Consider the following 26,811-nt stretch of genomic DNA (forward strand, 5'->3'; position numbering starts at 1 on the left):
CAGGAAGCACCTGAGGAAGATGTCGAAATATTATATTAGAAAAACGCAGACCACTGGCCGTACACCCGATTCAACGATATGTCACCTACATTTCTGTTGTAGTCTCCTTCAGATACTTCAGTGTAACTGGTGGCCATGTTTGTAACAATGAAATTTTGAAAGCAATGTTAGATCCACTGTCCCTGGGTGTTTCAAAAACGTAAGAGTCTCAAAGTCCCACCCTTTTCTAAGTCACTAGCAGCTGCACATCCCCTGGGCAAAGTTCTGGTCTCATCTTTAGCTCTCTTCGAAAAGCATCTCTTAATTACTTACTTTCTGCTTTTGCATCATTCCCTGAAACCAGATAGACAAGTATACAGAAAAAATTCTCTCTGTGGCTTTGGAATCAATTTTTTTACTCCTCCTATACTGCTTAATGTGACTCAAATTTAAACACCTATATCCCAATGTACTGATTTATGTACTTGGAAGTACTTGATTTATAACTTTTACAGTGGAATATGAAAAATATTTCTTTGGTGAATGAAGAACAACGTGTTTCAAGGATACTGGTCAGAATTTATTGACCAATTACATTGTAAATAAACTATATGACATACTAATTACACTAATAGTAAAATAGAGATGTGAACTTACTACAGCATACCTGAAAACCACAAATTAATGAGACAACCTACTACAGTTCACAAACACACTGTCAGCTCACCAAGTGGTAGCAGAAAGCACAAATAAAAGAAGGTTATAATTACACAAACTTTTAGGGCTGGGCTCCTTCAGGGGAACGGTTGAAGGGGAAAGAAGAGGGGTGAACGAAAAGGACTGGAGAGGTCTAGGGAAAGGGGTAAATGAGATTTGAAAACCTGAGAGCTTAAAGGTGGAGGAGAATACTTACTCTTTTCTTCACTCTGTTTTAGTTTTATATATCTTTCATTTTCTTACCTGCCTGTCTCTTACTGACTCGTACACGATGTTTTAGCAGTAATCTCTGTCTTGCATATTATCCTGTCTTCCACTTTCACACTCTCAGGTTTTCAAATTTTGTCTGGTACAGTCCCCAACAATCAGTCTTTCCTTTTCATCCTGTATGGTATGTCTCCCGTGACACGCAGTTCTGGGTGACTTTTCCGAAATCTACCCCTTTTCCTAGATACCTCCAGTCCTTTTCCTTCACCCGTCTTTCTTCCCCTTCAACGCTTCTGCCTGAAGAAGGAACCACTGGCTCCGAAAGCTTGTCTAATTATGACTTGCTTTTATTTCTGTTTTCTGCTGCCGCTTGGTGAGTAGATTTTTTTATCTATCTAATTATGTTATATTGTCAAAAAATAATTGTTTTGTTGTTACAAACACAAACTCTCTCTCTCTCTCTCTCTCTCTCTCTCTCTCTCTCTCTCTCTCTCTCTCTCTCTCTCTCTGTCTCTCTCTCCAGCCCACCTTCTCCCCCCTCCCCTCCCTCTTAAGAATATTGAGCAGCATGACCATTTCCATTCCCAGTGGTTATATTATTTATGTTTACAAAATACACAAAAACAAAAGGACACGTAAAACTGATTACTATTATGGCTGTTCAATTTCAATAATGTAAGAAGTGACATGGCTACAAAGAAAGGAGAGGAACTTGATTATGGGTGGTGTCAGGCAGACATCAGGAAGTAGGCAAGTGCTCCATATGAACTCAAACTTTTTGACAACCCACTGCAGCACCGGTGTTGCTGTAATGGCTAGGCAAGAACAACACCCTCAGGCACCAAGGCAACTAGAAGACAGTGGAGTACAGTCAGAATGTTCAAGAAACTTCTGGAAGGTTGTGGTAAGTTCTTTGAAACAGCCTTTGGAAGAGCAATAGGAAACAGCTCTATGGGTGAAACTCACTCAAAAGTCCTTGAAAAACAAGAACATAAAAAGCCAGTGTACAGGGCCAAGGCAGTGATTACCAGCAAGCAGCTAAGAGCAGTACTGCAGTCAAGCCTCGATGTTGCTGTAGTAAGAATCGCGTGAAGTCTGTACACATTCATGGGACAACAATTGAGTTTATGACACATATCCAGTAACAATCATCATCTTGAGTTTTCTGCCAGTTAATACAGAATAAGCTCTGTGAAGTTTTTCTCTAGTACTAGCAATGAATAATAGTTGATATTTTCTGTGTGTCAGAACATGAAGAGGAACAAGAGAGTGCTCATCACTGATAGTGAAACGGGAACCCAGGGATAGATAGTTATTAGAAAGGACAAACATACAGAGTGAGAGGATGTACTTATTGATTTGCACAGATATGAAGCCACTGCATGACACCTCTCCAAATAAGGCTGAAGAATTGGGAAATAAATTTTTCTTAAATTAAATCCTTAAGTGTTTGCACACATTTATGTCCTACGATTCCAGTAACTTCTCTTCTCCATTCCGAAATCAATTGTGGTAAGCATTCTAGGAGACTTTCTTCCTCTCACTCTGTTAAAGGTAACTGAATAAACCTCAGCCCACATGGTTGTCAGTGTCTCATGTTGCCATGTAGGCCACACTTTCTTGCAAAGATGGTGATAGGACCTGTGACAGGAAGTTACACAAAAAGAAAGAAAGAAAGAAATATATCTTATAGGTGTGCATTACTGTATTGACCAGTAACTAGGAAATTCAGGAACATTGCTTTCCATCGTCACAAGTTAGCAGGAATATTATGTGTATTTACCATATATTGGAGTGACAAAGACAGACAGGTTCAGAATTGAGAGGATCAGAAAGTTAATGAAGGAGGAACCATTACAGGAGGAGATAGAGAAGTCAAGGATGAGACGGTATGGACAAGTTAAGAGAATGGAGGAGAAGAGGATACCCACGAGGATAAATGAGATGAAACTGGAAGGAAAGAAACCAAGAGGAAGACCAAGGGACAGATGGCTGAAAAGAGTAGAGGAATGCGTCCAGAAGAAATGTTCCATACAGTGCTGGCCAGAGGCTGGAAACTGTCCAAGATGATGATGATGATGATGATGATGATGATGATGATGACCATATACAAATTACAAAAACTGAGGAGGAGGGATGGTATTATGTTAGCTTTTACTTTCCTTACAGCTACGCATTCTCTCTCATTATACACAAAGGCGAAATCTTAATGTACATGTTTCTGGCAGTAGTTCTCACTGATGTTTTTAAAAAAATTACACATCATTCTTTTCTTCCAACAGTAAAATTGAAACAACAGAAGAGCCAATAATGAGTTGGACATAAATGCACGTACTTTAATTGAAAGACAGGTGTAGGAAATAAAAATGAACTTTCATCACATGCAGGAGTAACATAAATTGCATTATTCTACTTAAAAAGAAATGAAGTGAATAAAAGCAATACTCACTTGTTCAGCCCACTGCCCTGACCAAAGTTTTCCACTCTTCATCAGTATAAACCTGTTGTGCTAATTCTTTTACTTCATGTCCCATAAAGTAAACCGCTTTCACACTTTGGGTATCAATAATTCAGCGAAATATGTTGACGTACTGGATACTGAGTAAAAATGCACTTTACGAACACACACTCACCAAAGCCTGTCGCACGTGGTAAAGTTTGAATTCAAACATCGCTCCTAGCAGGGGAAGCACCATTAACATCACTTATGCAGGATTCTCCCGCAGCTACACCTGCAGTGCTGTTTTCTTTATCACCTGAAGGTGACATGCACTGCCTGTCACTTCTGTCACTCATCTAGGACGTGGCATTACTCTCCGTACAATATTTCAGTGCCCTTCCAGCATCTATATTTGTGCAGGTGCTGAATTATTTTTGGTGGACACCGAGTCATGATACCTCCTTCATTCTCGGTAAACAAGTAAAATAAGCACTCGACACGTGTGAACTACACAAACAGAAAGAAACCTACATTTCCTGTGCCCATTTTATACTTTTATCATAGTGGTGTAGACTGCTGTTTGCTCCTTAGCCAAAATGACACATTCATTTGGTAGCAAAAGAATAATGATACATTAAACAGCTAAAGAACAAGCTTGACATTAACAGCTTGGTAGAAACACACTGTATACAGAACACGTGAAAGGAAAAGGGGGAGAGGAAGAATATAGTACTAAACATGAATGTTTTAACAATATAAAACTATACAGAAGACATAGTAGCTTACCAATTCTTCTATCTCATTATCACCCAAGTCTAAGCGTTCTAACTTAGACAACTGAGACAAGGATTCTGGAAGCGATTTGAGCAAATTTTCCCTCAACTCAAGTGACTGTAGGCTCACCAAACTGTAAAGAAGAGAAGTTACAAAGCAGCTACAATAACATACCAAAGCTTCAGCATAAATAGTAAATACACAAGAGCAGCCACAGAGACGTAAGTAATTACTTCTCCTGATGGGATACACAGAAAAATTCATGACAAGAACAGCTGAAATCAAATAGAATACTCTTTAAAATGATTTATTTCAGGAACAATGAAGATCTATAATTTTTCCCCACTCCTTTTACTATGTAAATGACTTTTATTCAGAAATGAAGTACACCATAAGATCAAAAGTATCTGGACAATTTTAAGTGGACATCAATATGGGGTGTGTCCATTCTATGTCTTTATGACATCTTGAACTCTCCTGGGGACACTTTCAATGAGGTGTCATTGTCTTTCACAGAATGGTAGCCAATTCTTCCTCAAGAGCCGAAACCAAAGAAGGAAATGACGTAGCACTAGCATCTGGAGCAAAGTATACATTCTAGCTCACCCCAAAGGTGTTGCACTAGGTTCCAGTTCAGACTCTGAGCAGGCCACTCCATTTTAGGGATGTTATTTCTCACAAACCATTGCTGCTTTATGACAATATGTATTATTCTCATGCTAACAAAATCATTCATTTCCAAACTGTTCCTCTTCTATACACAGTAAAAAATACTGTAAAATGTGAATGTATCCTCCTGCATGTAGCTTTTTTTTAAAAAATGCAATAAAGGAAGCACATCCTTACTATGAAAAAAAAAGCTCTCATACCATACTACCACCTCCTCTGTCCTTCACTGTTGGCACCACACATGATGGCAAGTAAGGTTCTCCAGGCATTCACCAAACCCAAACTATTCCATCGGATTCCACTGGGTACAGTATGATTTATTACTTCATATCATTCACTTCCAGTCATCCACTGCCCACTGGCGTCATTCTTTACACCGCCTAAAACATTGCTCTGCACTGACTACAGAGATGTGCGGCTAATGAGGAGATGTTCTTCCATTGTACCCCATTCTTTTTAACTCCTTACACACAGTCACTATGCCAACTGGACGACTGATAACATTTTAGAATTCATAAGTTAGTACTCCTGTTGATTTAATGCAAGTTTTATAGCCAATCACAGAAACACTTGATGGTCTCCCTCAATCTGTATATGACGACTGCCTGATCTTCATTTAGTTATGGTAGTTTCTTTGCATTTCCCCCTCACAATCACATCACCAACAGTAGACTTGAGCAGCTTATTTCTTACGAAGAATGTTACCAATTCGAATAATTCTTATACCATACTAATTTTTCTCACCAGGCAACAATTAGTTCAATTTATGTCATTCATAGTGAATGACAGCATTGTATTAAATCACAATGCGTGGTTTTCCTTACGCAACTACCAAGAACTCACTGTCTATTTATTGCATCGCATCTAGCTCTCCATCTATGACCTTGCAAGACAAGTGCTTTGGGGGGGGGGGGGGGGAGGGGGGGGTGGATTGGGTTGTTTGGGGTAGGAGACCAGACAGCGAGGTCATCGGTCTCATCGGATTAGAGAAGGACGGGGAAGGAAGTCGGCCGTGCCCTTTCAAAGGAACCATCCCGGCATTTGCCTGGAGCGAGACAAGTGCTTAAACAAATATGTACATACTAGATAATCCAGTCAAATTCGAATTATATCTATGGGATTTGTACTAAACAATATGTTACAGGGTATTCTCAGTAGTATATACAGTGTAATAAATTGAAATTGTGATGTGAGAGTTTCACACCAATCTGAGAGTGGAATACATGTGTTTCAAAAATATAACAACCTGGTCTAAAAGCAAGTACAACAAATTTAAGTCCCAATTCCAACTAAAAATTATGAATGATTGCTGCATTTTACTGAAAGTGGTACATAAGACGGATGCCTTGGGTGGAGGTTGAATGGTTACTGTAAACCTATCAGCTCCCAATACACACAGTTAGAATAGAAACATAAATGATAAATTCAAAGGAATAAACAAAACTTTCTAAAACCACAGATGTTAAAATAAAAATGATATTACCAAATCAAGTGGAAATGTCATGTTGCAATCGATTCAATGATTTTACTATTTGTCATCCTTGTCTGAAGACCAAGTACAAGTACAAGTAGTACATGGCATGAAATATTGCTTCAGAATGGCACAGTCATTCTGTTGAAGAAGTTTCATTCATGCTATAGTAATAAATATATCCTAATATATTTTAAAAACAAAGATGATGTGACTTACCATAAGAAAGTGCTGGCAGGTCGGTAGAAACACAAACAAACACATACATACACACAAAATTCTAGCTTTCGCAACCAATGGTTGCTTCGTCAGGAAAGAGGGAAGGAGAGGGAAAGATGAAAGGATGTGGGTTTTAAGGGAGAGGGTAAGGAGTCATTCCAATCCCGGGAGCGGAAAGACTTACCTTAGGGGGAAAAAAGGACAGGTATACACTCGCACACACACACACATATCCATCCGCACATACACAGACACAAGCAGACATTGCTTGAAAATATCTGCTTGTGTGTGTATGTGCGGATGGATATGTGTGTGTGTGTGCGAGTGTATACCTGTCCTTTTTTCCCCCTAAGGTAAGTCTTTCCGCTCCCGGGATTGGAATGACTCCTTACCCTCTCCCTTAAAACCCACATCCTTTCGTCTTTCCCTCTCCTTCCCTCTTTCCTGACGAAGCAACCACTGGTTGCGAAAGCTAGAATTTTGTGTGTATGTATGTGTGTGTTTGTGTTTCTATCGACCTGCCAGCACTTTCGTATGGTAAGTCACATCATCTTTGTTTTTAAATATATTTTTCCCACGTGGAATGTTTCCCTATTATAAAAATATATCCTAATGTTGATTACCTACATTCTTTCACCTGCACACTATTTGTGCCTTATGGAACAATAGGCAATATAAGTAGAACTCGTTTACAAGTTGGATAACAAGTGACTTAGTTTCTTACCTTCCAAAATCTGGTGGCAGGTTTGTGAGAGACATATCATTGAGGCCAAGCACTGTCAAATTTCGAAGCTGCACAAATCCTGGGGGTAATCTGCAATTGCAGAGAAAATTTATCTCAAGATAACTCATCTCTACAATGTCTTCACATTGAAAGCCATGTGTGATACAAGCATATGGTGGTACATATATACACACACATCAGTGACACTTAAAATTGTGTTATTCAGCAATATTATCCCTGCAGCAAAAGCAACACTTTTTATTTTAAAAAAATGACAGGAATAAATAAAATTTGAGGAACTAGTGATATCATGAAAAACTTGTTCATTTCGTCCATTTCTACAAACATATAACAGTAAGTTGGAATCATAAATCTGCAACTCTTAGCTTCTCTTCTGCATCAACTTCAACGTATGAGTAGAATATTTAACAAACCCTCAACAAAGAACAAAAACCCAGGCTTTTATTGCAAATGTTACCTTATTAACAGCAAAAGCTAAGGTCAAAATTTAACTCATTCTCCTTGTGAAATGTGTCTTAACAGATGATTTCTAATTTTGTAACATTGGAACTGATACTGCAGGAATGACAGCAAGACTACTGGAAGCAAGTCTTCGTACAGCTCCCTACAGAAAATTTCAATGCAACAGTCCCATCTTCACTATATCAAAAAATTTTCAAAACACACGAATGTATGGTTTCGTGCCAATATGTACTGATAAAATCCTCCCTAGCTTCCAGCTGTGTCAAGAGGTTTGCCACTTAATGCAGCTGGATGTTCAAGAGAATTTTATTGTTATTCAAAATGTCAAACATGTGAGATATTCTAAGCTGAATATCTGTGGTTGTATGTCTTGCTGTAGGCAAAAACTTTTACTGAACTGAGCTGTCCATCCCCTACTTTGATTCTAAGAGTAATCTGTCAATTTCTATAAGTAAATATGCTTGTCACATCAAGTACAATACCTGTGACAAAGCATGTACATTTGTGTACAGATATTGAAAGGTTACTGTAGTAGCAAACATACTCCGATCTGAAGATGGTTTGTCAAAACTGAAACCTTTCAATTTTACAAATACACGCAATCTTGACAGACAATAGAATCATCCATTAACTGCAGAATTTCTCAAAAATAAATCAATAAAAATTTTAAAATGTCAGCTTTTGCAAAGTTTGCTTTTATTTTTTATTTTTATTTTTTTTTTTGCCAAAACTGTCACACTGGGTCTCCATTTTGATCCTACAACAAAACTGTTTTTGTATTACAAACACTGTTCTCAGTAAAGAACTTGTGCAAGAAGAATCCATGAATCTATAGTACATAAACTTCAACACACCAGTTTCTCTGTAGAAAAAGTGTAATTATTAAAACACACATTGTCTCAATGTTCATCTACTGTCTTTTGTCAAATGGCAGTCTCATCCATTTCCTCTTTGTCTCCTATGATAGGACTGCAGGTAACTGGTGGCAGTGCACCACACTGAATCCTGACTTACTGGATAAGTGCGACCACTGACCAGCTCTCTACATTACAGTTCCAAACTTGTCTAGTGCAGCTGCAATCTCCTATTGGTAGATACTAGCTATTTCATGGGTGTTAGTGATAATGATAACCAAGCAATATACTTTGATGTGGTATGCAAATTTAATGTGGGTATTATCTCTGGATTTTCCTCTATGAAAGAACTTTCGTAAATGGAATGAACATTTTATTTTCGATTTTCTCATTTTCTATGTCTCTCCCAGCTATCTATAAATACATTGCCAATAGTTTCACTACACTGATGACCTTATATATTAGTTACCTTAACACATAACTAAAGTTTAAAAAATACAATAAGACACAACAGTACACACTTATTTCAAGATCCTTCCGTAATGAGCAAGAGCCTCTGATTTAGACAACCAAAGTTGACATAATCATCACATAAATCATAAAAACAAAGCTATTGTACTAGCAACTGACAACATGACAACAACAGCAACCACCACCACCACCACCACCACCACCACCGCCGCCGCCGCCACAGCCACCGCCGCCGCCGCCACAATTGCTTTTTGTGCAATCTGAAATTCTCTATTTGAATGATGTTCCTGTCCATCAACTTTGGTCTATGTGATATGCAAAGTCCATTTATTTGCTAAGAATTCACCTAGGTATCTTGTTATTTTGCTGCTTTACATCATTATAGCATTTTATCACATTGTAAGGTTTACTGGCAGTTTGCCTTTAAGCAATACATACATAGTACTTTGAAGTGTCAATGAGAATTTGTCACTGGCACACATAACTCATTAAGAACATCAATGGACTTATATTAAACTACCCATTTGAAATCATCATTGTATGCCTTTAATTAAACCATTTTTCCACTACCTTACACAGCAACTACTAAAATGAGAGTAATTTCACAGCAGCACACTTTTAGGCAGTTGGCCCAAGTATCTTCACTAATGCACTCTGCAACACAACTTTACAAAGTAAAGACATCAGAGACTGCCATAAGCATGCATAAGACAAATCAGTGCTATAGTATTTGTTAGATGTGGGTGTGCAGCAAGTGAGACCACATTATTTATCAATTTTCTGTGGATGTTTCTCTCAAATCAGTAATGGTGTCGATGAATGTGTTGTGACCATCTGCCTAAGTTGTTGTTGTTGTGGTCTTCAGTCCTGAGACTGGTTTGATGCAGCTCTCCATGATACAGTAAAGCTGCATGTCCTCGGGAAAAATTACGGCTGTAGTTTCCCCTTACTTTCAGCCGTTCGCAGTACCAGCACAGCAAGGCCGTTTTGGTTAATGTTACAAGGCCAGATCAGTCAATCATCCAGACTGTTGCCCCTGCAACTACTGAAAAGGCTGCTGACCCTCTTCAGGAACCACATGTTTGTCTGGCCTCTCAACAGATACCCCTCCGTTGTGGTTGCACCTACGGTACGGCCATCTGTATCGCTGGGGCACGCAAGCCTCCCCACCAACGGCAAGGTCCATGGTTCATGGGGGAAGCATCTGCCTGAAAGTTTCTCAAATATCAATTCACAATGTATGTACAACATACAGGCCATAACTTCGCTATTTCTAATATCTGCCCTTCCCTCATCCGATAAATTTCTCGTTTTCTTCCAAGGTCCCTTTTCTTATACGAGATGTCATTTACTGACAGGAACATTGAAATTAATTTCATAAAATCCATTACTTCAGCAGGGGAGCTTTCCATTCTAAGAACTGTTTCAAATTTGAACTGTAAAATTATCTTATGAATGTCTTCTTAAGTGAACATATATATCAGATTGTTATTCAGAGAGTAAAATGTGGTATTTGCCAATTCTCTTTCTTTTCTTTCTCAGTATTTTCAGGCAGTAATGTCTCCAGCAACAAGGCAACTCTTGTTAACAGGTGCAAAGTGGAATCTCCTTCACCTTTGCCCATGGAAAGTCAAATACTGTGCCACCTTTCAAATTTTCTAATTATATGTCATCCTAATTAATAAGGCAAATGCTATTCTTCAGCTTCTCCTGGAGTATTAGTTGAGCGATCACTCCACAGTTGCACAGACTGTTTGAACAAGGCAAATGTTGCCCGTTTTACACTTTGGACCATTCAGGGTGGTATAACTTACTTCATCATGTAAGCATGTTGTCCCCAATGAAAAGAAGAATTTGACAGGAGCAGTCTCTCAAACCAGAAAACCACCTTACAGCTGTGTTACACTCTCCCAAAATTATTTTAAATGTTTCTCTTTTCTTTCATAAAAAGTTAGAGGACGGCCTTGTCTTATATATATTTATCAAAGATCTTTGACAATGTAATACGCGCTTAGGAAAAAAAAATTCTGACAATTATAGGGGTATACGCTCTCAGATAACACTACAGCATGGTGTGCCAAATATTGCTCTTTATTCCTATATCACAGTTTCTTCAGCCTTCTAAACTTCTTTGCTTAGATCAAACACTACATTAAACAAAACAAACACAGTGAATGTTACCTGGGTATGGGATTGCTGCTGAAATCAGCCACTTGTAGTGCGCGAAGATTTTTGATATTTTCAGGAATATCAGGAATGTCTGAAACAGAAGGTTGATCACTCACTTAGTTAAATTACATTACATATGGCACTAAAGCTTAAATGTAGAAAGTAAAACTGAGAGAGGAGGCGCACTGACTGAGGGTATCAACTAGTATTCACGTGAGGCCAACATTCGATTCAGCTATTCTGAGTTTACCTTTTCTATGGTTACCCTAAACCTCTCCCTCTTTACTAGCACTTATCCCACAGTACGGGGTTTATTATTTTCATGATTTGGCAAATTTACTTTTTATAATTTTGTGGCTCAATGCCCCTCCTGTCACCAAAGTTGTCAGTTGACGACAGGTAGGGAACTCATGTGCCCATTTATCTGTGAATCATGTAAACTTTTTAGTGTTACCATATTTTAACTATCTGTATATCTTTTTCTGGGATGGAGATCGGTGACCAACTCAGTGTTTGCACAAATGAGAGTGTGGAAAATGTAGCTTTTCTTAGCAGCTTTCAAGAAAATGGCCACATACTTTCTTTAAGACATGGGAGGTCTTCTTCCCTCCCTCGCTCAATTGATGGGATATTAAATCCTTATCCTCCTTCCTACCAGTAAAATAAAATAAAAGACTATATTTATGTTACTTTGTTTACTGTCGAAGTGTTAATAGTAAATTTTCATTTTACACTGACCGCTTAGCCGCAATTTTCACACCCATCAGTGTTAGCAACAGCAAATCCGTAGCATTTCATCAGACTACTGTTAGTAGTAGTGCCATTATGTCAAGTTGTCCACAATCTTAGCTGACACGTAATTTATAAATTTAAAAAAGGGAGATTTAATTTATAAATGTATGATTTCCTTGTAACAAAATTTTAACGCAGTAGGATGATTTACAAACACACGTTTGAAATCTCTTATCCTCCGTGCTTTGATGCCACAAACTGTCTACTGTAGATTGCTTTGGCAACTTGTATTTGATGCATTTCAACATTGGAAAAGTAGCTTTCACTAGCCACATCAGCGACTACAGCATTTATGAAATACATGAAATGTAATCACAGTTGTGAATGCAATTAACTATATAAGGGAATGACAACAACGAAAATTTGTGCCAGATCGGGACTAGAACCCAGATTTCCTACTTTACATGAATGTTCACCTCAACTGCTTTGGTTATCTGTGCAACACTCACACCCAAACTCAAACCTCTGAATGTCCATGTCCAAGTGTTGCCAGCAATACTCGTATGTATATTACGTGATTCCCATACGGGGAGGGGGACATTTTAATTCAAAAGTAGCTTTCACTAGCCACATCAGAGAAGTCCAAGCTATTTGCTGGCTCAAGAAACTTACAGTTTTTAATAGTACACTGAATCATTAAATTGTCTGCAATAAAAACAGGTTATACTATTTTTAGCACTGGATATCATCGTAATCCATTGGTGATTTACTATCTATTTTTGGAGAACATTAAACTGACACTTAGAAAATAATATCATTGTTGTAATACGTAGCAGCAGCAATAGAAATAGTAGTAGTAATAGTGGTACAATATTCCGTTTGTGTCAATGTACAAATTGGTATTAGACGTGTTATGTTATATGAAAATTTATATGTATTTTAAAGTTTTATCCTAATTCACTATTAAAACACACATTTTACACAATCACTCTCACACCATTTCACTCACTTATTCAGTTGGCGTTTAAATATATTTTTTTTTTTAATCGTAGTTAAAAATATCAGATGGCTACAACCATTCCATTTGACACCACTGTCCAAATCTAAATACCATTTTAACAGAAAATTATTAAATTTCAAATACAAAATCAACAAAACATGCCTGCATGTCCATAGGAATGTTATACCATTCTTCCCAACAGCGCTGGCTCTGCAATATTGTATTTATCCACTGATACCAGGCAGCAACTTTTAATTTAAATGTTCTCCCCTGTATGGGAATTACATAATATGCATACGAGTACTGGTTGCAACACATGAACATAGAAATACAGAAGTTTGAGTTTGGGCACGAGTCTTGCACAGATAACCAAAGTAGTTGAGGTGAACGTTCAGGTAAAGTAGGAAATCTGGGTTCTAGTCCCAATCTGAAACAAATTTTCATTGTAATCATTCCCTTATATAGCTCAAGGTTGATTGCCTTCACAACTGTAATTAAAGTTCGTATATTTCATAAAGGCTGTAGTCGCTGCAGTGTCCATTCCTTCAGATATGCATGCACTTCTGAAGGATCACCATTCTTATTAACAACACAGGTACTGCGACATCGCCAAATCTCTTAGGTAGGTTTGAACAAAGTGGTTCTTTAATAGTGGAGGCGACTGACATTTCAACTGCTTGCCATATTACACAGGAATCAATCACACTGCAGACTGCAAAGTACTGCTCATGCAAGTAAAGGACATTTGTAATTTAACTGAGGTAATTTCGACTTATTGACAATCATCGTGAAAAACACACCCTCTAAAAAAATAAAAGGAAATCTGCTCTGCGTCATTCCTAATATTTCTGACTTGGAAAAAACACTAAGTCATGAGATGGACTCAAAACCGTACAGCACGCAGTTTGCTTATCAGTTGAGACCCCATCCAAAGGACTTCCACATCAATGACCATCTGCCCCCTACAAGGAAGGGTGTCTATGAGACAAGTAATAAATCTCACATTTTCTGCCACCTCCTTCCTGACAGCTAAGGCGACATTCCTACTTTCATTGCGGATTTATGGAGAGGAATCACGCCAGTTTTCTCGCATGGTCCACTTCGCTCCCACCCATATGATTTCAGTGGAGCTGGAGTCCAATGCCAGTGGTCAGTAGAAAAGAAGTATTTATTCTGTTCTGCAGAGCACTTTTGCTCAACAGCTGACATGTGTAATGGACGCTGCTTCTGCTTGAAATGGTATAGTTGAGGGATTTTAACAGTACCTACAATTTGAGTACATTGAGAAGCATCAAGTCGGCTATAGCTCTTCTCAATCAATCTATGTCTGCAGTAACATAACCAATCATAACCTATTACAGAAACATGACCACTGTATACTGATAGCTGATATATAATGACAAGCCAAAACTTGTGACCTCTGCCCACCATGAAACTGAGTGATAAGCAGAGAAGAGACAAATGGATAATTGAAACTTCCTGACGGATTAAAACTGTGTGCCAGATCGAGACTCAAACTCGGTACCTGTGCAGGAGAGCTTCTGCGAAGTTTGGAAGGTAGGAGATGAGATACTGGCACAAATGAAGATGTGAGGACCGGGCGTGAGTCATGCTTGAGTAGCTCAGATGGTAGAGCACTTGCCCGCGAAAGGCAAAGGTCCCGAGTTCGAGTCTCGGGCTGGCACACAGTTTTAATCTGCCAGGAAGTTTCATATCAGCACACACTCCACTGCAGAGTGAAAATTTCATTCAGGAATGGATAATTATTCTAACAATGATACGGACCTCAAATTGGGAAATCCACTGAAATTAGCGATTCCAAACAAGGGTAGCTTGTTATGGCTCAGCGCCTGGAAAAGAGCATCTCAGAAACGGCAATCGTGGTCCGCTATTTGTGCACTACTTTCCAAAGTATCTATGGAAAGTGGATGAAGGACGGTGAAGCCACAAGAAGGCGAAAAAGTGTTGGACATCAACGCCCAATCATAAAACGTAAAGGTTGGAGGCTTCCCTATTCGGTAAAGCAGGATACACAGTAGTGATCTGTAGCACATCTGATGGCAAAAGAACAATGCTGGTGCAGGTACAAGCCTTTTGGAGCACACAGTTCAATGTACACTGCTGAACAGTGGGTTCCGAAGCCGGCAACCACTATGTGTGCCTGTGGTGTTCCAACTACATTGTTAGTTATGATTACAGTGGGCACGGGATTACCAAGAGTGGACCGTAGATCAATGGAAACGTGTCGCCTAGTCTGATGAACCACATTTCGTGTCCGATTTCACTCTCATTCACGCAAACGATTGCTGAAAATGAACACCACGCCACAGACGCAGGAGTATTATGCTATAGGGGACATTTACCGGTGCTTCCACAGGACAAGTGGGAGTAACCAAATGCATCATGATAGCTGTGGACTACAGGAACATCCTGCATCCCTTCAAGTCTAATGCCTTTCCCAATGGCGAAGGCATCTTCCTGCACGATTACTGCCCATTTCTGAAGACCAGTATCGGGCTACAGCGGTTTGGAGAGCACAATACTGGACTCTAGTTGATGTCTTGACCACCAAATTCGCCTTACCTGGCTTTCGGTAGCCAGGGGACCGCCCACAAACGCCGGCTCGTAATTTACATGAATTACATGACCTGTGTGTAGCCATTTAGTGTCGCATATCTCCAGAAACCTGCTAAGGTATTGTCGAATCCATGCTATGCGGGATCGCTGTTGTACTGCATTCCAAAGATGGAGCAACGCGCTGTTATGCACCTAATCATAATGTTTTGGTTCGTCACTGTATTTGGAGATGTGGCCTATACTATAACACCATTCGCTGTGCAAAATAACCGATTCGTCGGAAAATATTATACTCTGCCAGTCACGATCGACATTTTCATCAGCAAATGCTAAACGGCTGAATCGAAAATCACGGAACTACTTCTTGACGCTCACTCGTTTTCTTTGCAGTACACCCTTCCGAAAACGGCGCCGAAACGTTGACATTCTTTCTATATAGGAATCGCAGTAGCATGTTTCAGAAAGGATTTTGCCCTGTTGTGAACACAAGTTCATTTTACTGGCTAGTGTCGTTACACGCCAACGGCCAGTTTCCACACGCCTACTAGATTCTCAGATATCAGGAAATCTGTTTTGTCCATTGGCGCGCGGTGTGCTCAGTAACGTCATCGCGCGGCCTAGCCTCAGACTCTGAAATTCCCTGCTTCTACAAAAGCAAAGACGCCGTCACGAATACCAAGCATAGCTCATGAACAAAGCGGCCTGAATGATAATACAGAACGGATATGCGTCATGATCACCTAATGTTTTCATAAACTAGGGCCTGGTGATCTAAAACCCTATACAGGAGCTAGTTTGAATGGTGCCCAACCAGTGTTGGAATAATCGAAAGTTACAGTTCCGATCAGCAAAAATTTCCCTGTTATGAGACAATGAAAATGTTTGTATCTATATCTAATAACATCTTATTTTATTTACAGAAAAGCTTTCATGTTCGTCTTGGAACAGACCTAGAATACAGACATGAACATTAATATTAGTAATACTGTAGAAAATAATTCCTCTTCCGTGTCTTCTCATAAAAATCAGAAAAAATACAAGTTATACTTCAATCGCGTCAGTACTTAACCGAATTTATAGCTGCCTGCGATTTTGGGTTGTTACTTCTTTTGCTGGCAACTTTGTGTGAAATCATTGTCACATTGTTCATACTACCAGAAACTAAAATCGTGTTAAGTGTGAAGGAAATACAACTGGAAACTGACGCCAAACTCTTGATTTCCAACTTCATACTTGCCCACTGAACATATAAGTTCTCTGAGAGTACAAAAAGTAGAAAGAAAAGGAAGACAGAAGGAACAGACTTCCCCTTTGTCGCTTCCTCGAGACCAATAGGGTACTAGAGTCGGTTCTAGATTTAAAAGGACGATTACCTCAAGATAATGTTATTTAAAGGGGGCAGATAACGTGATTTAAAAGGACAGTACATATCCAAGGCCAGTTCTGGCTGAGTAACGATGATCTCTCAAAATCACTGATAAGGTCTTTCTCTGTCGGGTTACACGCTTAGGCTACTTATGTTCGAGCTCACCCCCCCTCCCACCACCACCACCACCACCACCGAAATCACCGCCAATTATTCAATGTTACCAAGGGGAACCCCTGTCCTACCTGTGCGGATTCGGCACTCCCGATACCGGTCACATGATCTTGTACGGCATAAAAATGGTGGCAAACCCCTCCCACATCTCAGCTAATGGGAACATATTAAAATAGTGGGAAGCCCGTTCCCTCCCCCACCTGCTTTTATAACTAGAGCACTTGTGTGGGTGGCTTCATTCTTGAGCTCTGCACCATAGGGAGAGAACTAGGGTATGGTTATTTGTTACTAACAAATTAATGTTATTATGATTACATTCAGTCGTGTTGCTTAAGATCTAGGGAGAGGACGAGGGTGTGGGTATTTGTTTATAACAAATTACATTTAACATTACGCGTTATTCGTCATTCGAGGCACCAGTAGAGACCGCACCTAAGCAGATATGAATATAGTCTCATACTCCATTTTCCAATATTATTCAGCAAATATTGGTTATTTCTGCAATTTCTGCGCTTTGTCCATGATTTTTTTTACAAATATTCCTATTTTTCCACAATTTAACCATTTTTACGTGTTCTTCCCTATTTTACGTAATCTATGTATTCTCACTGTAAGTTACCGCATCAAATTATTTAACAACAAATACGCTGTTGCAACGACTTTAAATGTTAAATACCACAATAAACAAATAAAAAACTAGATGTCAGTTTCTCTTAGAATTTGTATATGTTTAGGGCGAACAATGGGGTGCATTTTAGCGTAGCAATATGATCAGACACTCCCCCACAGCAAATGCTTTTTGCTTATGATGATTATTTGTGCCAGTGGCACAAACCTTCGGGTAAAGATCATGGTGACAACATTTCCAGCCATACCTTCTAAATCTGCATGCAACGTGGATACCCCATGGCCACAAGGTAGAGTGTGGGAGTGGGTCCGGCAACGCAAGCAACATGCAATTTTTTATGCACAGTGTTACTCTTCAGATCAAAAAAGCATACCAAGGATGAGAATTTAGAGGCGTACATTCATTAAACCATCAGCCCTGGTGTCAGTAAAAAATGCAAGACGCCACTCCCAAACGAACAGTACAACTCCCGGCAAGTTTATAGAAGAACGTTATAATGTTACTCTAGAATGGAGGGTCATCCGTTATAATGTATAGATGAATTTGATATCGTTTCAAGTACTGACAACAAGCGTGTTTTTGACGAACTAATATGCACAGTCTAGACTTTGGCCCTCCCTCAATACTTGCTTACGCCTGAGCTTGTGCAGCCTCTGTGGAAGTGAAACATTTATAAGAATTTATCAACAGCACAACATTGTATAATGAAATTTCACATTAAATAATTAAAATTATAGACGGATAGGCAAGGTTTTGCATTAGACCTCCACCTGTCAAACACAGTGTAGTCGATTATTTGTATCGGTGGCAAAAACCTTTGAGTAAAGACCCAAGATAGCAGCTCTTTTGGACATACCCTCTACGTGTGGGGTAATTGTAATCCAATTAAACTATATTTTGTGTGTGTGCTGCGACATGGATACCACAGAGCGAGAAGTATAGTGGATGCGATTTTCTTGTATGCATAGTATCACTGAACACACCAAAACACATGATAATGGAGGAAAATCATTTTAACGTTCTCCAGGTCCATTTTATAAGAAGATTGTAATAACCATCCATGACAGTAAAATCTTAAACATAAAAAACCGTAGGATTAGAACAAGAGCTTGCAGGCTGGCAGGTAGAGCTATTGAGAAGCCTCAACAACTCAGCAACGGCAGATCTAACATTCCATATAATAGCGATGAGGGATGGACTTCTCTGTCTCTCCAGTGTGCGTTAACTTTCCTCCCAAATATATATATATATATATATATATATATATATATATATATATATATATATATATATATATGGGAGAGAACATCGAAAAAATGGTTAGAATGAAGATAAATGGTTTAAAAATTAGACCAACACCGAGCACTACTGTTAGACGCTAATATAAGTCATCTAGATAAAATGCGTGCTACCCGTATTGTGCAAAGAGCCCTTTTATCCTTTATCAGCAAATTTCTCATGATTTCATCTAAAGAAGCGTCAATATGTGATCAGTATGTACCGCCTTTCTTTTGTTTACGCTGTATCTAAATACTTTACGATTCTAAATACATTTTCGACTTGCAATTCGCCTCTATTGGGAGAGATAACACACTATTCGGAATATAAATAAATAAATTTACCGTTTCCCCTGGTTTAACAGTGGAAATATGGTGCATTCTACCTCTCCCAAAACATTGGAGCTGAAAGCCATATGTATTTGGAATCCTAAATTATTTGGATGCAGTGTAAAATGGTGTGATTCCACACATGAAAAGTGATACACACGGATTACATATTGACGCTGCTACAGATAAAATCCTGAGAAGTTTGCTGATAGAGGATAAAGGGGTTCTGTGCAAAACACAGGTAGCACACATTGTATCTACACGACTTAATAAGCATCTGAAATGTTGCTGAGCGTTTGTCTAATTTTTTAAATAATTTATCTTACTTTTAACTATTTTTGGATTGTTCTCTCCGGTAGTATCAGTTGCGGAAAATACATGTCTGCCGCTGCTGAACTGAAGGCCTCTCAATAGCTCTATCTGCCAGCCTGCGAGCTCCTGTCATGACCGTACGTTTTTTTAACATATTACCGTCATGCACGCTTATTTTTTAAAAAGCACACAAAAAATCACATGCAGTCTACAACTCGTCCTGGAGTATCAACGCAGCAGCAGCACACACACACACACACACACACACACACACACACACACACACACACACACAGTGTAAGTGGATTGCAATTACGGAACCACTTGAACGGAATGACCGAAGTGCTGCATCTTGGGTCTTTACTCAGATTTATGCTACCGATATGAATAACTGACTATACTGTTTTTGACAAGTGGGGGTCTAATGCAAAATATTGCTTATCAGTCTACAAGTTTAATTAGTTAATGTGGAAATCGGTTACACAAACAAGTGCTGTTGATACAGTATATTCATATAAAATAATGTATTGTAAGACGTTTACTAATACAGAGGGTGCACACGCACAGCGATAAGTAAGGATTGAGGCCCGAAGTCTAGATTGTCCACATTATTTAACTAAATCACGTTTCTTACTTCCACTAAAAACGATTTCAAAATCATCGATACATTACGAAGACCATCCATGTTACAGTAACATACCGTTTCTACATACAGTTGATGGGTTGGATGTACTGTTCGCTTCGAAGTCCTCCTCTCATTTTTTATAGACATCAGGGCTGATAGTTTAGTAAAAATAAGCCTCTAACACCAGGCATGCAACAAAATAAACACAAGCATGCTGTTTGTAGTCGCTTGATCCACTCCCACACACTACCCCATGGTCCTGGAGTATCCATGACGCAGGACATACGAAATAGTGTAATTGGATTGCAAGTCCAATCAGATTTAGAAGGTATGAACAGATCAGGCGACTGGAAGTGCTGTCATCATGATCTTGACCAGAAGGGTTTTTGCTACGTGTACAGATAATTCTCAGCAAATAGCATTTACTGCTGGTGGACATTCTAATCATATTGCTATGCTGAAACGCATTCCAGTGTTTATCCTATACATATGCAAACACTAAAACAGTCTGACGTGGAATCTAAACCTGCATCTTCTGGAGGATTAAAGTAAATATGGTTGACTTTATGGAAGCACGTATATTTCATGTAATCAGGACTGATAATTAGCAATAAAACTACGCTCTGTATGTCTATGTTTTAATTTCATGTGCAAATCGATTACATGAACTACAAAAGGCAGGGATGCTGAGAATTTTACTGTAAACTATTATCTTCGATGTGATCATGCTATGCATCTGGATGAGTATTTCGTATAAACAAATCATGTTTCTAAATCAGTATGGGATACGTATGTCTACATTAGTATGTTACGAACTTCGTTCCTTTTCCGTAATTATTTCTGAAAGATATCACGTTATTACTGAATAAGTAATCATTTTTACGTCCCATATGTCATTATCGAGAGATTAGACCACACAAAATTTGGTGCTGACGTTTATGCACAAGAAGAGAGAGGACTTCCTGCCACATCTACCCACGGCACGGTAACACACACCACTATTCAGATCGGGCTTCCTCCTCTTGCTCCCAGCGCCCGGTATGGCGTGGTTACGCCACGGCCTGTCTGGCTCGTCCGTAATGTCACTACAGGAGCGCCCTCGCTGCCTCGCTAGCTGCCTACTCCCACTGCTTGCGGACCACCACCTGTAGCTTCCGCAGCGCTGCACTAACGCCACTTTGACATTTTGTGGCTCAAATGGCTCTGAGCACTATGGGACTCAACTTCTGTGGTCATTAGTCCCCTAGAACTTAGAACTAGTTAAACCTAACTAACGTAAGAACATCACACACATCCATGCCCGAGGCAGGATTCGAACCTGCGACCGTAGAGGTCTCGCGGATCCAGACTGCAGCGCCTAGAACCGCACGGCCACACCGGCCGGCTTGACATTTTCTGTTTCGGGTTGTACAAACAACTTGCTCCACATTATCCAAAGCGTTGTGGGCACTCGTCGCTATTGCTAGGAAGCGGTATCAACTATCTATGTTCTTAAATTTTGTAACTGTCTTGATATCTACACGTTCATTTGTTTTGGAGATAATGTCCAATATAGGAGTTCCTAAACACCATCCATATTTGCTGATGGCACTAATGTAATCCTCTCTGTAATAAACATAGAAAACCCGTAGTCAACAGCAGCGAATTCTATGTGAAGTCTTCAAGAATGATTCAGTAAAATCAAATATACTGAAATGCAGGAAAGAAAAATGGCGATTCCTCTATCTCGTCAAAAATATCTCATGTCAGTATTAACAGATAAATTCTTTAAGATGTAAGCAAAACAGACGTTCTCGGTGTATAGGTCAGTAGGATTTGAAATAGTATACAAATGAAAATAGCTTGTGAAAGAGACTCAAGTGGATGCTATGGTCTGAGAATATCAAAATCTAAAACAAACAGTGACGCAGACATATCGCGGGCGATTGCACTCACTAACTCTCCTACGGAATCATCAGCTGCGAAAATGCCAGTCACAGGATAAATGTATTTAGAATGGAGGGGAAAAAAAACCTAAGAATTTGTAGCCTTAAAAATTGGCTCTTGTAAACCTCACTTTACTTGGCTTGCTGTTCTACACACTTTTGAGTTTATTTATCCACGAAACTGTCTTACTCGCTAGGGGGTACCTTGTGGAAACATGTAAATTACTGCAAAATAGACTGCACGTATTGTCATGGAGATTATCATCCAACACCAGAGACAGACGCTACAAGAGAGGCGTTATATTAAAATTTCAAGAATTTACGATCCTAGCAGAATCACCTAAAATATTGCTTCTTGCTATGTACAATGAAGTGAAAAAAGTCAAGTGATAGCGATATGACATATACAGATGAAAGTACTATCGCGTACATAAGGCAGGAAAGGTCAGCGCATTGGCGGAGCTGGTTGGTTGGTTGTTTGAGGTTAAAGGGACCAAACAGCAAGGTCATCAGTCCCTTGTTTCAAATAGACTCCATTCTGCTAACGGGACATCTCAGTATAGTCAGAAAAATAAAACAGAAAAAGGGGAAACGTAAAAGGGCAGTCACGTTGTCATTAGTAAAAACAAATGAAGGAAGTTGGCAAGAGAACGGACCCAACACTATGCTGAAGCAGCATAGGCAAGACCACCTGTGTCTTAAAAGGTACAACTGCTATAATGCAGAAAGTACGGATGGGAATAGAAAAACTAACCAAGCCTTAAAAAGAAGGGGTAAAAACAGAGTAAAAGGGAAAGAAAAGAGGATTCCGGTCAGGGAGGTGAATCGGGAATCTCTGAACACTGCCTACAGTGGGAGACACCCAAACACTCACCGCCCCGCCCCAACACCAGAGGGAGATTAAAAACTTTAAAACTGAGAATAAAAACCACTCTCCCGGAGGAAACCTAGAACCAGAGAGACCATCCGGGAATCGTCAGCCAACATCAAAGGTAAAGTGTGGGGGAGTCTGTACTTAGCACGCAGAGCCAAAAGAAGGGGGCATTCAACCAAAATGTGGGCCACTGACTGGAAGGCTCCACAACCACATAGCGGGGGTGGCTCATCACGCAAAAGGAAACCATGGGTCAGCCTGGTATGGCCAATGCGGAGACGACACAGTGTGGTCGAGTCTTTGCGGGAGAGGCTAAAGGAAGAACGCCATGGGCCTGGATTCACCTTAATGGCACGAAGTTTATTAGACAGTGGAGTAGCCTCCCAAGAATTGGCCCATGACTGTGCAAAGTGGGATTTGATGTGAAGCCGTAAATCCGCTGCAGGAGGGGTTACAGAAAACGGGGGGTAAGTAACTGCTCCCCCAGCCAAACGATCAGCGAGCTCATTACCCGGGATACCCACATGGCCCAGGACCCATAGGAAATCAATGGAACAAGCAGCACGGTGAAGATCAGCGAGATGGTCATGGATGGCAGAGACCAAGGGATGGCGCGAAAAACACCGGTCAATAGCAACAAGGCCACTCAACGAGTCCGTACATAACAAAACGCGGTTGTGTTGGGATTGTTTAATAAAGGTAAGGGCCCGGGAAATTGCCATCAATTCCGCAGTAAACACCCCACATGAGGGTGGCAGTAGATGATTTTCCGTTCCAACAAAGGACGTGAAGGCATACCCAACATGATCAGCAGATTTAGAGCCATCAGTGTAAAAAACAACAGCATCCCGAAACTCCCATAAAATTTGGCGGAAAAAGGAACGGAACACCACCGGGGGGATGGAATCTTTCGGACCGCGGCGGAGATCCATCCGAATTCGAGGCAGAGGAACTAACCAAGGAGGGGTGGAGGGGAGGGAGCGAGGAAGACAGGACAAAGAAGGAAGCCGAAAATCACGGGTAAGAGACGCAAGGCGCAGCCCAACCGGTAAACCCGCCCGAGGGCGGGAGTCAGGCGGGCGACGTCCATGGTCTGGGAATAGGATAGAATAGGAAGGATGAGCGGGAGAAGAACGGATAGTAAGGGCATAAGACACCAGAAGCTGGGACCGCCGAACAGAAAGGGGGGGGATCCCAGCTTCAACCAAGAGACTATCAACAGGGCTCGTAGGGAATGCACCGGTGGCCGAACGGATACCACGATGGTGGACTGGATCCAGCACGTGCAGCGTGGAAGGAGCAGCTGAACCATAAACTTGACAACCATAGTCCAAACGTGACAGAACTAGAGCACTATAAAGACGGAGGAGGAGGGAACGGTCCGCACCCCAAGAGGAGTGGGCAAGGAAGCGAAGGACATTGAGTTTTCGGAAACATCCTACCTTCAGGAGTCTGATATGGGGCAGCCAAGTGAGCTTGTTGTCGAAAAGAAGACCTAGGAAACGAAACTGTGGAACCACAGGTAATCTTTGTGCAGCGAGATAGAGCTCTGGATCAGGGTGGACCGTAGTACGGCGACAGAAGTGGACCACCCGCGATTTTAAAGGAGAGAATTGAAACCCGTGTGAGAGGGTCCATGCAGAGGCACGCCGTATAGCCACCTGGAGCTGCCGTTCTGCAGATGGCATCGAGGAGGAACTAACCCAAATGCAGAAATCATCCACATACAGGGCAGGGGCGACCAAGGGACCGACAGAGGCCACAAGTCCATCGATAGCAATGAGGAAAAGAAGGACACTCAAGACAGAACCCTGTGGGATGCCCGTCTCCTGGGTCCGTGGAGAACTAAAAGCAGTACCAACTCGAACTCTGAATGACCGATGGATCAGGAACTGGCGGATAAAAATCGGGAGTGGGCCCCGAAGACCCCACTGATGAAGGGTTAGTAAGATGTGATGGCGCCAGGCCGTGTCATAGGCCTTGCGAAGGTCAAAAAACACTGCAACCAAATGGCGGCGCTGGGAAAAAGCCTGCCGAACTGCGGATTCCAAGCGAAGCAAATGATCGATTGGAGATCGTCCCTCTCTAAAGCCACACTGGTAAGGGGACAATAGATCCCGAGATTCGAGGACCCAAGTGAGCCGACGGGCTACCAGCCGTTCAAGTAACTTACAACCAACATTGGTCAAACTAATTGGCCGATAGCTGTCAACAGATAGGGGGTTCTGACCAGGCTTAAGGACAGGAACCACAATGCTATCCCTCCACTGAGAAGGGAAGTCACCCTGGAGCCAGATACGGTTAAACACCCGAAGAAGATGGTGCCGTTGTGGAGCACTGAGATGTTGAAGCAGCTGGTTATGAATGGAATCTGGGCCAGGGGCCGTATCATGAGAAGAAGATAGAGCAGAAAGAAATTCCCATTCAGTGAAAGGTTCGTTGTAAGATTCTGACTCACAAGTGGTGAAACATAAGGTGACAGCTTCAGCCTGCTGTTTTTGATGAAGGAAAGCAGCTGGATAGGAGGCCGACGCTGATGCCACTGCAAAATGGGTCGCAAGATGTTCTGCGAGAACTAATGGGTCCGTACAAATGCCATCTGGGAGGTGAAGGCCTGGGAGGGTGGACTGCCGATGGCAACCTTGGAGAGAGCGAAGTGTAGCCCATACCCGTGACAGAGGGACAGTGGAACCAAGGGAAGAAACGAATCGTTCCCAACATATCCGTTTGCTCTGTTTAATTAAATAACGGGCTTTAGCGCGAAGGCGCTTAAAGGTAGAAAGGCTGGCTACAGATGGGTGCCTCTTAAAGTGTTGCAAAGCTCGACGGCGATCACGGATGGCAATGGCAATGGCCGTACTCCACCACGGGACTTGCCGACGACGAAATTGTCCAGATGAGCGCGGGACAGCAAGGTTAGCAGCGCGAACAATCGCGGCAGACACGTCACGTAGGACGTCATCAATACAACCCAACAAAGAGGGAGAAAACTCGACCTGTGCAGTATATAGAGGCCAATCGGCGCGGTGGAAAGACCAACGAGGTAACCTGTCCATCGGGGAGCGGGAAGGGAGCGTGATAATCAACGGGAAATGGTCACTATCACAAAGGTCGTCGTGTGGCGACCAGTGTAATGAAGGGAGGAGAGAGGGAGAAGAAAGAGAAAGATCAATGGCAGAAAAGGTACCATGACCAGCACTGAAATGAGTAGGGGAGTCATCATTAAGAAGGCATAGGTCGTGGTCTGCAATAAATTGGTCTATAAGAAGACCTCGTCTAGATGGAAAGGCACTGCCCCACAAAGGATGATGAGCATTAAAATCCCCAAGGAGGAGGAAGGGAGGAGGAAGTTGCTGAAGAAGGGTGGTTAAGGCAGCAGGTGTAAGAGTCCTGTCAGGAGGAAGATAAAGATTGCATACTGTGACTGCAGAGTCTAAGTGGACCCTAACAGCAACCGCTTCCAATGTAGTGTGGAGAGGAATCCACGTGCTAGCAATGTCTGTACGGACCAACGTACAAACGCCACCAGAAGCCCGCAAGGGTCCGACCCGATTTCGACAGAAAACACGGAACCCACGGAGGGTCGGTGAGTGAGCATCAGTAAAATGAGATTCCTGGAGAACCACACAAGCTGCTGAGTAGGACGAAAGAAGGGATTTCAATTCCGGAAGGTGACGATAGTAGCCATTACAATTCCACTGGAGAACCACAGAACGATGGTTTAAATGAGGGCTGAACACGCTAAATCCAGTCATACCGCCGGGTCCCCACCCGTCACCGACAAGGAGGGGGCGACATCCATAAACGACAGGTC

At 41.1% G+C, this 26,811-nt stretch overlaps 1 protein-coding gene across 9 annotated transcripts in view; it reads right to left on the reverse strand.

The window, feature by feature from the left end:
• LOC126482432 (protein lap4) overlaps positions 1 to 26,811 on the reverse strand; it is a 567,659-nt gene that overhangs the window by 282,724 nt on the left and 258,124 nt on the right. For all 9 annotated transcript variants that reach the window (XM_050106531.1, XM_050106532.1, XM_050106537.1 and 6 more), the window contains exons 3-5: positions 11,190 to 11,268; positions 7,201 to 7,290; positions 4,130 to 4,250 (exon numbers count right to left, since the gene is read on the reverse strand). In XM_050106531.1, the coding sequence (XP_049962488.1) occupies positions 4,130 to 4,250; positions 7,201 to 7,290; positions 11,190 to 11,268 (290 nt within the window). The remainder of the gene's footprint in view (positions 1 to 4,129; positions 4,251 to 7,200; positions 7,291 to 11,189; positions 11,269 to 26,811) is intronic.

The sequence above is a fragment of the Schistocerca serialis genome, chromosome 1 (genome assembly GCF_023864345.2).
Source record: "Schistocerca serialis cubense isolate TAMUIC-IGC-003099 chromosome 1, iqSchSeri2.2, whole genome shotgun sequence".
NCBI classification, from domain to species: domain Eukaryota; kingdom Metazoa; phylum Arthropoda; class Insecta; order Orthoptera; family Acrididae; genus Schistocerca; species Schistocerca serialis.